Source organism: Triticum aestivum, chromosome 1D (assembly GCF_018294505.1).
Source record: "Triticum aestivum cultivar Chinese Spring chromosome 1D, IWGSC CS RefSeq v2.1, whole genome shotgun sequence".
Classification (NCBI taxonomy): Eukaryota; Viridiplantae; Streptophyta; class Magnoliopsida; order Poales; family Poaceae; genus Triticum; species Triticum aestivum.
The window spans coordinates 438,556,892-438,572,488 of record NC_057796.1 but is presented as its reverse complement, the minus strand read 5'-3'; the positions used below and the strand labels follow the sequence as shown (position 1 = coordinate 438,572,488).

The 15,597-nt window shown below is 50.2% G+C and overlaps 2 protein-coding genes across 2 annotated transcripts; one reads left to right on the top strand and one right to left on the bottom strand.

The window, feature by feature from the left end:
• Nucleotides 1-9,076: 9,076 nt before the first annotated feature.
• On the top strand, nt 9,077-11,012 carry LOC123182707 (anthocyanidin 5,3-O-glucosyltransferase). Its single transcript, XM_044595365.1, has one exon. The coding sequence runs from the start codon at nt 9,242-9,244 to the stop codon at nt 10,676-10,678; it is 1,437 nt and encodes a 478-aa protein (XP_044451300.1). The 5' UTR covers nt 9,077-9,241; the 3' UTR covers nt 10,679-11,012.
• A 1,715-nt stretch (nt 11,013-12,727) lies between these two features.
• On the bottom strand, nt 12,728-14,563 carry LOC123182706 (anthocyanidin 5,3-O-glucosyltransferase). The gene has a single exon (XM_044595364.1). It carries the CDS (start codon nt 14,413-14,415, stop codon nt 12,988-12,990), a length of 1,428 nt encoding a protein of 475 aa, XP_044451299.1. The 5' UTR covers nt 14,416-14,563; the 3' UTR covers nt 12,728-12,987.
• Nucleotides 14,564-15,597: the final 1,034 nt, after the last annotated feature.

Here is a 15,597-nt window from a genome sequence, read left to right as displayed (position 1 = left end):
TATTCATTCTGATTCATGTCGGTTGCCTCCATAACGCATATGGAGCAGTGCACTTCATATGTATTTGGATATTGCGGCGGCTGTGCGCAAACACAAAGTCATCATAGTGCGCCCTTCATATTTTCTGCAAGTGGGACACACATGTTGTTGGGTCATAGCTCATAGGTTGTTCCCAATAATCCAAAATTCAAACCACATTTGATTCAAACCAATTTTATTCCTAATAATTTGGACGGATAATTAGTTGCAATGAGATTTACATTGACATAACAACTAATAATTTGTTAAAGTATAAACTAAGTGGCTAACTAGTCTAAAAAGTGGGCATCCAACTGGCCGACATAAAACCCCTACCAGTCCAGTTGGAGGTGCTCCTAGGGAATCTTGTCTAAACTCCACGTCGCTGTCACCGAACAAAGTTGGAGGTGCAATTGAAAGAGACCAGCCATATTCTTCTTTCGGGTATTAAAAAGAAAACCTGGCTAGAGATTTCATGCCATGTCATTCCATTTATGTTTGCTTGTGTGCTTATCATATCTGATTACATGATTGACATTTATTTCATAATTAGCATATACTTACCAAGAAGAATCAACATTAAGGAATCTTTTAAGAAAATGGATAAAAGATCATTTTCAGTTAGTAATGTACAACTCCCAACTTGTCTCTTTTACTTCTTTTTGTGTGCATGTGCACCCTGTTGAATGGTGTTGTACTTGTACATACTGGAATTGCAGGCAAAACAATGTGATGGATGGTCTACAAGATTATCTGGATGAATTCATCTCCAGGGTAAAAGAAGCCAGGCAATGTGTATGACGTTTGATTGGAAATAATATTGCCATGAAAATGTACGAGTGCTTTCTTGGCATCTGACATTGCAGAATCAAACATTGATGCATACCTTTGTAAATTCTCTTGGGGAGAAAAAGTATAATTTGCAAGTTGCAACATTGATCCCAAAATACATGGTGTTCACACATATCTATTTTATGTAGTTTGTGATAAACCAAAATGTCCAGAGTCTTTGAAAGCACCATCAATGACCTCTATTTATATGAAGATAAGTTACGAAAAAAATGACATAAAACAACTTTGAACCTATCTCTTGCTAGATGTAAGGGCCTGAAAACATGGTTTCGGGCCTATATGATGAATGTTACCTTCGCTGTTTTTTTGTGTGTGTCATCTTGTACTACCATCAACAACTATAAGTATACGGTAGTACAAGACATGCACACAAGGTGTATTTGATTAGGAGTGGATGTATCTTTTAAAAGAGCATTAGCAAAGACGTATGTTGCACGTGCAAGCTTACTAGTTCATCATGGTGGCGGTGTGCATTTGCAGTCGATTCATAACACTTGCGGTTGCAAAAACTCTAGTGTGAGCATTCCAAACTGTCTAACGGCCTCTCGTCCACTGCTAATTAAGTCACGCTGAGGGCCATGCCATTGCAGCCAGGTTTACATCGATTGCTGTTGCAACTCTGGTGAAAAAAATTCTAAAAGACAAAAGAATAAATAAAAGGGGTGATCTTAATTTTGTGAAATAAAATAACTTAGAAATTTCAAAAATAACAAAGGATGAATGAACTGGGATGGCTACTTGTAAAATAACTGAGAAAATGCAAAAATAAAAAAGACGAAGGAACTAGCTAGCTTTGGATTTAGACTACAGAAACTGGGAAAAAAATCCCAACAAAAAACAGGGAAAAAAACATAAGACGTGACACACGGCCCATAGCTGGATAACCCCATAAAAAACTGAAACGGCCAGATGAGAGGGAAGTGGAGTATCTTAGCTTGATGAACAGTAAAAACACCCAAAAATTGTAAAAAAACATTTCAAAATTTGTGTGGCAAACAGTGATAAATGTTTTGAATGCTTACAAAGTTTTATTATGGGATGGCATTTGTGAAAGCCGTGGCAAAAAAATGACGTACCAAAAATGCTATTATCATGGGAGTATTTTCAAAAGCCATGGCAAACATTGATAAATCTGTTTTTTTTTATCTTTTTGATTTTCGAGCTCATCTGAGCTCGCGACTAGAAGGGAACTTCTGCAGATGAGAGTCGCTACACAAGCTGAGCTAGCGCTCCACGCCTTTGAACGAATTGCAACTCATGTTTTCATCGGACGATCAGGGCTGTAAGTGACACATAATTATTCACAGCTAGCTGAAATCTAGCAAAACCGATTTAATACATTCACTTGGTAAACACTTATTGAACTAAAAAATATAAGTATATTTTTATTTGATAAATTAATAAAAGGTAGGCCAGTCAAGACCACTTTTTAGGAAAACGCAAGGAAAAAATCTTTGAGAGAGAAAAAAAATTCAAGGGTATGCAAATTGCGTACAATAGCTTTATAGAAGGAGAGAAAAATAGTACATGACATCTACCACTCGCTGCGAACAACGAGGCGTAGCACAACACCACATCCGACTATCTCAGGACAACCACACACGACAACACAACTAGAACACGGAAAAACCTGCCCAAAACCGAAACACCTCGCCGCGTCTTGATCGACACCAAACACCTCCGAAGAACAGCAACTCCAGCTTCCTTTGGATTCATCCGCGACGACCATACATAGCGCCGGAGGAGAGCGGTCAGGGCCACGACGAGCACCGGAGTAGAGCCAACAGGAAACTCAGTCTCCTTGCACGATGCTCCCAATAGAGAAACGACGTCGCAGACGCCGCCATCATGCCGCTCCAGAGGAGCAAGGCTTTCGCCCGGAGACAACTGCCAACACCAAGCACGAGGGAGATGGCGACACACTCGACATCGCCTCCAGAGAGGGAAATGACACCCGCGGGTGCCATCGACGCCGGCCGGCCAAAACCGGACAGGATTTTCATCAGTAATGTTGCACATCTCCACTCCGACGAGGTACCGGGCAGCACCGTTCCTGAAGCCTCGCACCGCCGTCACCGCAGCAAATCCGCCGAAGCCGCGTAGCCGTGGTCCAACACCACCCGCACTGCCGAGAGAGCGCGAACCAGACCTCCACCAACATCGTCGTCGAGAAGCAACCACCTCCTCCAAGCGGAGCAAAAGCCAGATCTGCTCCATCGGCCTTCATCGACACCGAGAGACTGCCGCCAGATTGGATCTGGCCCGCCCCTCCAACCTCACTCCGGCGCCATCTCCACCGGGGCTGTTGGGGATCGTTGCAAAAATTAAAAAATTTCTACGCATCACCAATATCAATCTATGGAGAGACTAGCAACGAGAGAGAGTGCATCTTCACACCTTTGAAGATCGCGATGCGGAAGCGTTGCAAGAACGCGGTCGGTGGAGTCGTACACGAAGCGATTCAGATCGCGGCCGAATCCGATCTAAGCACCGAACAACGGTGCCTCCGCGTTCAACACACGTGCAGCCCGGTGACGTCTCCCGCGCCTTGATCCAGCAAGGAGAGAGGAGAGAGGTTGGGGAAGACTCCGTCCAGTAGCAGCACGACGACGTGGTGGTGGTGGAGGAGCGTGGCACTCCAGCAGGGCTTCGCCAAGCACTGCGAGAGACGAGGAGGGAGAGGGGTAGGGTTGCGCCAAGAGAGAGGGAGACTCGTGTCTCTGGCAGCCCCAAAAACCCCACTATATATAGGGGAAGGGGAGGGGGGCCGGCCCCCTAGATCCATCTAGAGGGGGGGGCGGCGGTCCCCTTAGGGTTTCCAACGATGAGGGGCGCCCGCCCCCCCGGGGGGGGGGCAGCGGCCCCCTAGGGTTTCCAACCCTAGGCGCCTTGGGCCCTTGCGGGGGGGGGGGGCACCAGCCCACTAAGGGGCTGGTTCCCACACAACTACAGCCCATTAGGTCCTTCGGGGCAGGTGGACCCTCCCGGTGGACCCCCGGAACCCCTTCGGTGGTCCCGGTACAATACCAATAAACCCCGAAACCTTTCCGGTGACTGAAACTGGACTTCCCATATATAAATCTTCACCTCCGGACCATTCCGGAACTCCTCGTGACGTCCGGGGTCTCATCCGGGACTCCGAACAACATTCGGTAACCACATACATCTATTCCCTATAACCCTAGCGTCATCGAACCTTAAGTGTGTAGACCATACGGGTTCGGAAACTATGCAGACATGACCGAGACATCTCTCCGGCCAATAACCAACAGCGGGATCTGGATACCCATGTTGGCTCCCACATGTTCCACGATGATCTCATCGGATGAACCACGATGTCAAGGATTCAATCAATCCCGTATATGATTCCCTTTATCTACCGATATAGCACTTGCCCGAGATTCGATCGTCGGTATACCGATACCTTGTTCAATCTCGTTACGGCAAGCCTCTTTACTCGTTCCGTAACACATCATCCCGTGACCAACCCCTTAGTCACATTGAGCTCATTACGATGATGTCTTACCGAGTGGGCCCAGAGATACCTCTCCGTCATACGGAGTGACAAATCCCAGTCTCGATTCGTGCCAACCCAACAGATACTTTCGGGGATATCCGTAGTGTACCTTTACAGCCACCCAGTTACTTGTGACGTTTGGCACACCCAAAGTACCCCTACGGTATCCGGGAGTTGCACAATCTCATGGTCTAAGGAAAAGATGCTTGACATTAGAAAAGCTTTAGCAGACGAACTACACGATCTTGTGCTATGCTTAGGATTGGGTCTATCCTAATGATGTGATCCCGTTATCAATGGCATCCCATGTCCATGGTTAGGAAACCGTAACCATCTATTGATCAACGAGCTAGTCAACTAGAGGCTCACTAGGGACATGTTGTGGTCTATGTATTCACACATGTATTACGATTTCCGGATAACACAATTATAGCATGAACAATAGACAATTATCATGAACAAGGAAATATAATAATAACCATTTTATTATTGCCTCTAGGGCATATTTCCAACAGTCTCCCACTTGCGCTAGAGTCAATAACCTAGTTACATTGTGATGAATCGAACACCCATAGAGTTCTAGTGTTGATCATGCTTTGCATGTAGAAGAGGTTTAGTCAACGGATCTGCGACATTCAGGTCCGTATGCACTTTACAAATCTCTATGTCTCCATCTTGAACATTTTCACGAATGGAGTTGAAGCGACGCTTGATATGCCTGGTCTTCTTGTGAAACCTGGGCTCCTTGGCAAGGGCAATAGCTCCAGTGTTGTCACAAAAGAGAGTCATCGGGCCCGACGCATTGGGAATAACTCCTAGGTCGGTAAGGAACTCCTTCATCCAGATTGCTTCATGTGCTGCCTCCGAGGCTGCTATGTACTCCGCTTCACATGTAGATCCCGCCACGACGCTTTGCTTGCAACTGCACCAGCTGACTGCCCCACCATTCAAAATATACACGTATCCGGTTTGTGACTTGGAGTCATCCAGATCTGTGTCGAAACTAGCATCGACGTAACCCTTTACGACGAGCTCTTCGTCACCTCCATAAACGAGAAACATATCCTTAATCCTTTTCAGGTACTTCAGGATATTCTTGACCGCTGTCCAGTGTTCCATGCCGGGATTACTTTGGTACCTTCCTACCAAACTTACGGCAAGGTTTACATCAGGTCTGGTACACCGCATGGCATACATAATAGACCCTATGGCCGAGGCATAGGGGATGACACTCATCTTTTCTCTATCTTCTGCCATGGTCGGGCATTGAGCCGCGCTCAATCTCACACCTTGCAATACAGGCAAGAACCCCTTCTTTGACTGATCCATATTGAACTTCTTCAATATCTTGTCAAGGTATGTGCTTTGTGGAAGACCAATGAGGTGTCTCGATCTATCTCCATAGATCTTGATGCCTAATATATAAGCAGCTTCTCCAAGGTCCTTCATTGAAAAATACTTATTCAAGTAGGCCTTTATGCTTTCCAAGAGTTCTATATTATTTCCCATCAATAGTATGTCGTCCACATACAATATGAGAAATGCTACAGAGCTCCCACTCACTTTCTTGTAAACATAGGCTTCTCCATAAATCTGCGTAAACCCAAACGCTTTGATCATCTCATCAAAACGAATGTTCCAACTCCGAGATGCTTGCACCAGCCCATAGATCGAGCGTTGGAGCTTGCATACCTTGTCAGCATTCTTAGGATCGACAAAACCTTCCGGCTGCATCATATACAATTCTTCCTTAAGGAAACCATTAAGGAATGCCGTTTTGACGTCCATTTGCCATATCTCATACTCATAGAATGCGGCAATTGCTAACATGATTCGGACAGACTTCAGCTTCGCTACGGGTGAGAAGGTCTCATCGTAGTCAACCCCTTGAACTTGTCGATAACCCTTAGCGACAAGCCGAGCTTTATAGATGGTCACATTGCCATTCGCGTCCGTCTTCTTCTTAAAGATCCATTTATTTTCTATGGCTCGCCGATCATCGGGCAAGTCCGTCAAAGTCCATACTTTGTTTTCATACATGGATCCTATTTCGGATTTCATGGCTTCAAGCCATTTATTGGAATCTGAGCCCGCCATCGCTTCTTCATAGTTCGAAGGTTCACCGTTGTCTAACAACATTATTTCTAGGACAGGGTTGCCATACCATTCTGGCGTGGAACGTGTCCTTGTGGACCTACGAAGTTCAGTAGTAACTTGATCCGAAGTTCCTTGATCATCATCATTAACTTCCTCTCTAGTCGGTGCAGGCACCACAGAAACATTTTCTTGAGCTGCGCTACCTTTCGGTTCAAGAGGCAATACTTCATCAAGTTCTACTTTCCTCCCACTTACTTCTTTCGAGAGAAACTCTTTCTCTAGAAAGGATCCATTCTTGGCAAAAAAGATCTTGCCTTCGGATCTGAGGTAGAAGGTATACCCAATAGTTTCCTTAGGGTATGCTATGAAGACGCATTTTTTCGATTTGGGTTCGAGCTTTTCAGGTTGAAGTTTCTCGACATAAGCATCGCATCCCCAAACTTTCAGAAACGATAGCTTGGGTTTCTTCCCAAACCACAATTCATACGGTGTCCTCTCAACGGATTTCGACGGAGCCCTATTTAAAGTGAATGCGGCAGTCTCTATAGCATAACCCCAAAATGATAGCGGTAGGTCGGTAAGAGACATCATGGATCGCACCATATCCAATAGAGTGCGATTTCGACGTTCAGACACACCATTACGCTGAGGTGTTCCAGGCGGTGTGAGTTGTGAAACAATTCCACATTTCCTTAAGTGCGTGCCAAATTCGTGACTCAAATATTCTCCGCCACGATCTGATCGTAAGAACTTGATTTTCTTGTCACATTGATTCTCAACCTCACTCTGAAATTCCTTGAACTTTTCAAAGGTCTCAGACTTGTGTTTCATTAAGTAGACATACCCATATCTACTTAAGTCATCCGTGAGGGTGAGAACATAGCGATAACCACCGCGAGCCTCAACGCTCATTGGACCGCACACATCAGTATGTATGATTTCCAATAAGTTGGTTGCTCGCTCCATTGTTCCGGGGAACGGAGTCTTGGTCATTTTGCCCATGAGGCATGGTCCGCACGTGTCAAATGATTCATAATCAAGAGACTCCAAAAGTCCATCTGCATGGAGTTTCTTCATGCGTTTGACACCAATGTGACCAAGGCGGCAGTGCCACAAGTATGTGGGACTATCATTATCAACCTTACATCTTTTGGCATTCACACTATGAATATGCGTAACATCACGTTCGAGATTAAATAAGAATAAACCATTGACCAGCGGGGCATGACCATAAAACATGTCTCTCATATAAATAGAACAACCATTATTCTCAGATTTAAATGAGTAGCCAACTCGCATTAAACGAGATCCAGATACAATGTTCATGCTCAAAGCTGGTACTAAATAACAATTATTGAGGTTTAAAACTAATCCCGTAGGTAAATGTAGAGGTAGCGTGCCGACGGCGATCACATCGACCTTGGAACCATTCCCGACGCGCATCGTCACCTCGTCCTTCGCCAGTCTCTGCTTATTCCGCAGCTCCTGTTTTGAGTTATAAATATGAGCAACCGCACCGGTATCAAATACCCAGGAGCTACTACGAGTACTGGTAAGGTACACATCAATTACATGTATATCACATATACCTTTGGTGTTGCCGGCCTTCTTGTCCGCTAAGTATTTGGGGCAGTTCCGCTTCCAGTGACCACTTCCCTTGCAATAAAAGCACTCAGTCTCAGGCTTGGGCCCATTCTTTGGCTTCTTCCCGGCAACTGGCTTACCGGGCGCGGCAACTCCCTTGCCGTCCTTCTTGAAGTTCTTCTTACCCTTGCCTTTCTTGAACTTAGTGGTTTTATTCACCATCAACACTTGATGTTCCTTTCTGATTTCCAGGATCTCCTTCCTGGCAGGGCCTCCTCGGCGCCGCCACCTCCATGGCAGAGCGCTCGCGCCGCCGCCGCCCACCAGCGCCAGCGCACCGCCTTCTTCCTCCTCCTACGCACAGCAGCCTCCTGACCCGGCTCCTTCGCACAACCGCGATCTCCGCGTGCTGCGACGACCAGCAACAAGATCACGCCACTGGCCACCCCACCTCCAAGGCTGGCCCCGGGGAAGACCCACTCCGCGCGAAGGGGCCTGTCGTGGGGGCGTCGCCAGCACCCTCCGCCTTTGGCGGCCGGGCGCGGCCGCCACTGCCGGCGGCGGCAGCGACCGGGGGAGGAGATCCGGCGGCTTCTGGTTTAGGTATTTGGGGGCCTCCGGAGCCGCACGCGCGTGCGACCCGGGAGGGGGGGAGAAGAGGGGTGGGCGAGAGAGAAAAAAAATTAAAACTGGTATAAGGTTGGATGAAGAAAGAGTGGACGACATAATCTCACTTTATTTTTTAAACCACTGAAGATACGATGTATTATTTCCCTGCAAAAAATAAATAATAATGATGATGTATTTTTTATTTGTTATTGCTTTATAATAAGTTAGTTAATGACGAAAATATTTTAATCCACAAGCTAACGCACATTGGAGATGCTCTAGTCCAGGGGCGCCAGCGTGCAAACCACGAGCCAGCCATCACGTATTTCCCACTTGGTTGCTGTGCCAGGCTATCGTCACCGCTGATGGCTCACATAGACGGACGCGATGACCCGCTGCTCGAAGTCCTCGTCGCCTACTTTTATTCCACTCATCCAGTTGCCAAAGAACAACTTTTCATTCCACTCTGCTACTAGTAGCAGCGACCACCCCTGCGCTGCGTGGTGTCCTGTCCTTCACTCCCCCGCGCACACACTCCCCGACTCCTTTCCCCCGATCTCGGCCATGGCTGCGGCGGCGGCATCGGCGTCGGCGAAGACGTTCGTGCTCTACCCATCGCTGGGCGTGGGCCACCTGAACCCCATGGTGGAGCTGGCCAAGCACCTGCTCCGCCGCGGCCACAGCGCCGTCCTCGCCGTCGTCGACCCGCCCGACGGCGACCCCACCTCGGCCGCCGCGGTGGCGCGCCTCGCCGAGGCCAACCCCTCCATCGCCTTCCGGCTCCTCCCGGCCCCGCCCAGCCCGGACCCCGCCGCGCACCCCATCAAGCGCGCCCACGACACGCTCCGCCTCGCCAACCCCGTGCTCGGGGGCTTCCTGCGCGCGCTGCCGGCCCCCGCCGACGCGCTCCTGCTCGACATGTTCTGCGTCGACGCGCTCGACGTCGCCGCCGAGCTCGCCCTCCCCGCCTACTTCTTCTTCGCCTCCGCCGCCAGCGACTTCGCCATCTTCCTCAACATGCCGTACCTCTACCCCGGCCTGCCGTCCTTCAAGGATATGGGCGACACGCTCGTGCACAGCCCCGGCATGCGCTCGGTCCGCGCGGTGGACATGCCACTGTCGGTGCAGGACAAGGAGAGCGACATGACCAAAACCCGGATGTACCAGTTCAAGCGCATCGCGGAGGGGAGGGGCGTGCTGGTCAACAGCTTCGACTGGCTGGAGCCCACGGCCCTGAAGGCGCTCGCCGACGGCGTCTGCGTGCCCGGCCGGCCGACCCCCAGGGTGTTCTGCATCGGGCCATTGGTCAACGACGGCAAGAAGAGCGGGGACGGCGAGACGCGGCACGAGTGCCTCGCGTGGCTGGACGCGCAGCCGGAGCGGAGCGTGGTGTTCCTCTGCTTCGGCAGCATCGGCGCCGTGTCCGCGGCGCAGCTGAGGGAGATAGCTTATGGGCTGGAGAGCTCCGGCCATCGCTTCCTGTGGGTCGTACGGAGCCCGCCTGCGGACCCGGCCGACGTCTTCCAGCCGCGCCCGGAGCCAGACCTGGACGCGCTCCTCCCCGAGGGGTTCATGGAGAGGACGCGAGACAGAGGCATGGTGCTGAAGATGTGGGCGCCGCAGGCGGAGGTGCTGCGGCACGCCGCCACCGGCGCCTTCGTGACGCACTGCGGCTGGAACTCGGCGCTGGAGGCGATCATGGCCGGGGTGCCGATGATATGCTATCCGATGTACGCCGAGCAGGCGTTGAACAAGGTGTTCATGGTGGAGGAGATGAAGATCGCCGTGCCGTTGGAGGGGTACGAGAAGAGAATGGTGAAGGCGGAGGAGATAGAGGCTAAGCTGAGGCTGGTGATGGAGACTGGGGAAGGGAGGAAGCTCAGGGAGACGCTTGCGACGGCGAGGAAGATGGCGTCGGACGCCATCGGCGACGGCGGGTCTTCCGAAGTGGCATTCTCCGAGTTCTTGAGAGATTTGGAGAATGGAGGATGCAACAATTGATCAAGCTGGATGACAGATGTACTCTGCAAGGATGGTAGTAACAACTTGCAGATTTTGTCAGCAGCATAAGAGAAAAATAGAGTTTGTATTACTGCATTAGTGTGTCCAGTGCAACAGGGAGGACTCATTGCTCACTCAAATTATTATATGAATCAAATTGAATAATGTCGGCACCAAATCATCAAAGAGGCATGCGTCAAATACAGCAGTTCATTGTGATTGTATTTTTTTGGTCCAAACTGTTCATTGTGACTTTCAATTCTGAACAGATGCATTCATTATTACCTAACATATTGTGATAGAGCTTGCAGCTTTTCACAGCTTCAGTTTGGAATTTGGAAGCACAACTAGCTATGGACATATATCATTTTGAGAATATAATTGCTGAAGCATCTAATCTGCATAGCACAACTACTATCACCACCTGCCGCAAGCCTGTAAATTCACAACAAATAGTTCATACTTCTGATCAAGGGAGGGAATCGATGCTAACCTTTAAAATCACACAATTCCAAGACCAATCTTGTTGCTATCTTCTGTGCTTGGTCACTCTGGGAGCTTTTAATTCCTTCAAGAACTCAGAGAACACCCTGTACGACGATCCACCGTTTGCCTGCGCTTCCACGGCCTTCTCCTTCGCCAATGACAGCCTCACATTACAGACTAAGTGTAATGATCTTGAGACAACTAAACCAAAATCAGGGCAAGAACAGCACAAAGTGCAGGAGAGAGCAATGCCTGTGTTAGTAGAGCTGCAGCTACGATGTACAATCTTTTTAGACAACCAGGCCTATGGCTATGGCCCTGCTTTTCATTGAACCAAATGGTAACCAGGTTTTGCTGGAGGTGCCAGCTAAGAGAAACAAAGTAGCTCCCTAGACCAAACACCACCAGCAAAAGTATAAAAGACAGTACAGCTATCAAAAAAAAAAAAATCCAGGATCTTCATCTGGTCAAAGGCCATCAGTTTGGTTGGCCCTTGAGGAATCAAGGTTTGCTCTCTAGTCGGCACCGCTATCAAGAATGGCTTGCCAAGCAAAGAACCTAATCTTAAGAGACACCTTGATTTTCCACATTTTTTTCAGGTAAGGAGTCCATGATCCCTGAAAAGCAGCAATGGATACATAGACTAGAACTCTAGAAGTACAAATATTATTGTTAGTAAACTCCAGTACACTTTGCCAGCCAAATTCTGCAGGTATGTGAGCTCAAGCAAAGACATAAATTCCTCCCGCATTTCCGATTCTGAACTCCCGAAAGCTGGTCTGAAATGAATACCCCGGCAGTCTCTAAATCATAAGCCTTAGCTGCCGAGATATCAGGATCAGAAGCCACAAGGAACAGTTCAGGGAATTTGATTTTCAAAGTAGTATCGCCAAGCCAAACATCTAGCCAGAACCTGACCTGTCTCCCATTACCAACCACAAAAACTCCCCCCCGCTGAAACCAGTGTTTGATCTTTTCCAAACCATTTCAAAGCTGTGATCCTTTCTTAACAGACATAAAAATGGAAGAACCATCAGGCAAGTATTTCTTGAGAAAAAATTGTTGCCACAAAGAACCATTAGGCTCATTAAAAAGTTTGCAGATCCATTTCAGCAACAGAGATGTGTTCATAAACCTTATGTAAATGCTTGCTGGTGCCGTGAGCCCTCCTACTCATGCCGTGAGATCCATTTCAGAAACAGAGATGTGCTCAGCACCGGAGTAGTCTCTAAAAGCTTTCAAAAGGGGCAGATCAAGCAGAAACATATTTCAGTCTAGCTTATATGCTCCAGATAACAAACTAAGGCTATACCAACAGAGCAATGAAAATGGTTTGCGCGGATAACAGGAGGCCATGAAAAGACTAAGGGGGCAATGCAATGGACAAAAACTGACATGGAAACAACTCCATTTAAGTAGTTGATTTACCTGAGTTCTTCAAAGAAAAGAACATCATGAGTAGGTTGTGCTTGCGTATTTAGGCGCTTATTGTGATTTCACATTTCAGCGTCATGAGTAGGAGGGCTCACAGCACCAGCAAAATTGAAATAGTAGCCATAGCAATTCATCAAGGAAGCATGTGCTAAATACAACAGTCCCATATTCCCATGTACTGTCAATTCTGGATACAACATAACTGAGGAAAGCTTCAGTTTGGAATTCAGAAGCACAGAGCTATGACATATCATTTCAATTGTATATTGCTGAAGCAGCTATTATAACTTTCACCACAAGCACAAGTTCATAGTTCAGGGTGGGAATTGATTCAAACCATTAGAATCACACATTCCAACACCAATCCTGTTGCTATCTTGTGTGCTTGATCACTTCAAGAGCTTTGAATCCTTCAAGAATTCAGCAAACGCCATCGTTGACGGCCCGCTGTCTGCCAGCGCTTCGGCAGCCTTCTCCTTGGCCAATGCCAGCCTCTCCCTCAGCTTCTCCCCTTCCTCTGACTCCATCACCAGCCTCACCTTCTTCTCCACCTCCTCAGCCTTCACAAGCTCCTCATCGTATCCCTCCATCACCACCCCGACCTTCATCTCGTCCACCACGAACACCTTGTTCAGCCTCTGCTCCGCGTACTGCGGCCAGCACAGCATCGGCACCCCGGCCGACGCCGCTTCCAGGACGGAGTTCCACCCGCAGTGTGTCACAAACGCGCCGGTGGCGGCGTGCCGCAGCACCTCCACCTGCGGCGCCCACATCTTCAGCACCACCCCCCTGTCTCGTGTCCTCTCCGTGAACCCCTCGGGGAGGAGCGCGTCCAGGTCTGGCTCCGGACGCGGCAGGAAGAATTTGGCCGGGTCGGCCGGAGGGGTGCGCACTACCCACAGGAAGCGGTGGCCGGAGTTCTCCAGCCCGTGCGCTATCTCCTTCAGCTCCGCCGCCGACACGGCGCCCATGCTGCCGAAGCAGAGGAACACCACGCTCCGCTCCGGCTGCGCGTCCAGCCATGACAAGCACGCGTGCCGCTCGCCTTGCGCCGCCGCCGAGTCCGAGACGATCAGCGGCCCGATGCAGTACACCGGCGGGGTCGGGCGGCCGGGGACGCACACGCCCTCCCTGAGCGCCCCCACGGCCCTCGCCTCCAGCCACTCGTAGGTGTTGACCAGCACCCCCCTGGCCTCCGGGATGCGCCCGTAGTGCCCGATCCTGATGGTGCAGATCGGGTCCGCGCGATCCATCACGGTGTGCGGCATGTCGGACGCCGGGATCGGCGGGACCCCGGGGAAGCGGAGGGGCGCCTTGCCCATGTCCTTGAAGCTCCCCTCCGTGGTGGCGAAGTGGCGGGGCAGGTGGAGGAACGCCGCGAGGTCGCCGGCGGAGGAGGTGTAGTAGATGTACGCCGGGACGCCGGCCTGGGCGGCGGCGTCGAGGGAGTCGATGCAGAAGAGGTCGAGGACGAGCGCGGCGACGGAGGGGAGGGAGCGGAGGAAGGCGAGCAGGGACGGCACGGTGAGGCGGAGCAGGTCGAGCATCTGCAGGAAGGGGTGGGGGTTGGGGTCGGGGTAGTCCGGGGGCGGGAGGTGGTGGAAGGCGATGGAAGGGTTGGCGGCTTCGATGGCGGCGGCGGCGAAGGCGGAGGAGGAGAAGAAGTCGGCGGTGGATGCCGGCGGGGTCGGGACGGCGATGACGACGGGGACGCCGCGGCCGAGGAAGAGCTTGGCGAGCTCCACCATGGGGATGAGGTGGCCCACGCCCAGGCAGGCGTGCAGCACCACGGTGGGATTGGGGTTGGCCGCCTCCATTAGCGACGCGCCGATTGCGATGAGCTGATGCTGATGAACAGTCAGAGACTGAGGAGACCTTTTTTTTTTAGGGAAGCGAGACTGAGGAGACTTTTTTTTAGGGAAGCGAGACAGAGGAGACTGTAGCCGCTTTATGCGGGGATTCGGCCCATGCTTTGCATATGTTGTGTGTTTCATGGATGGAAAGAAACGTTCCGCCGGCCGCACGCGGGCCTTGTGATCGATATCGATCGTGCGTTGGCCACGAGCTCTTCCGACTCAAACCTTATCCGTACCTCATGCGAACCGTTTTTTCCCATCTGTCGCTTTCTTCTCCCTCACGACCGCTTTCTTTCTGCATCTATGCCTCATGCGCATCACACTGTCATGACGAGGCTTGCAGCTAGGGCGAGCCACGGCAGGGCGGAGAAGACGGCGACGACCAGCGCCTCCTCCCTCCCCTTTTCCCCTTGCAGTCCCCCTGCGCACCCTCATCTCACCTTCCCCAGACAAGAACTGCGACCGGTAGTCGTCAGAGCTGCAACCAGGAGTTTACAGATGCTACGACCGCCTTCTCATTCTTTGCTGGAACCAACGAGCTGCGACGGGCAATCATAGAACTGCATCCGGTGATACAAAATGCTACGACCAAGGCTATTTTTTGCTGGAACCAGAAAGAGAGCTGAGGCTGCAAATGGTGTGGAGAAGCTGCAAACAATACCTAAAAATGCTACAACCAGTGTCCAGGGAAGCTACCACCGGCTTCTTCAAAAGTTTCAAACAGAGACAGGGAAGCTGGGAAGATGTTACTGCACAAACCAAAAAAGCTGCAACCGGCTACGAGATAGCTGCAATGGTGTTTTTGAAAAGCTTCAACCGGGGGAGAAACAACATGCACGGCGAGCTACAACCGAAGGCGACATACATTTTTTTGTTGCAACCGTGTAGACGTTTTGCTACCTTGGCGACGGCAGTTTGCTACATCCATCGCAGCCCATGACGTCGGAGATGACATTTTTGCTGCAATCGTCATCAATTTTTGCTACCATGGCAACGGCAATTTGCTACATCCATCGCAGCCCATGACGTCGGAGATGACATTTTTGCTGCAATCGTCATCAATTTTTGCTACCATGGCGACGGCAATTTGCTACATCCATCGCAGCCCATGACGTCGGAGATGACATTTTTGCTGCAATCGTC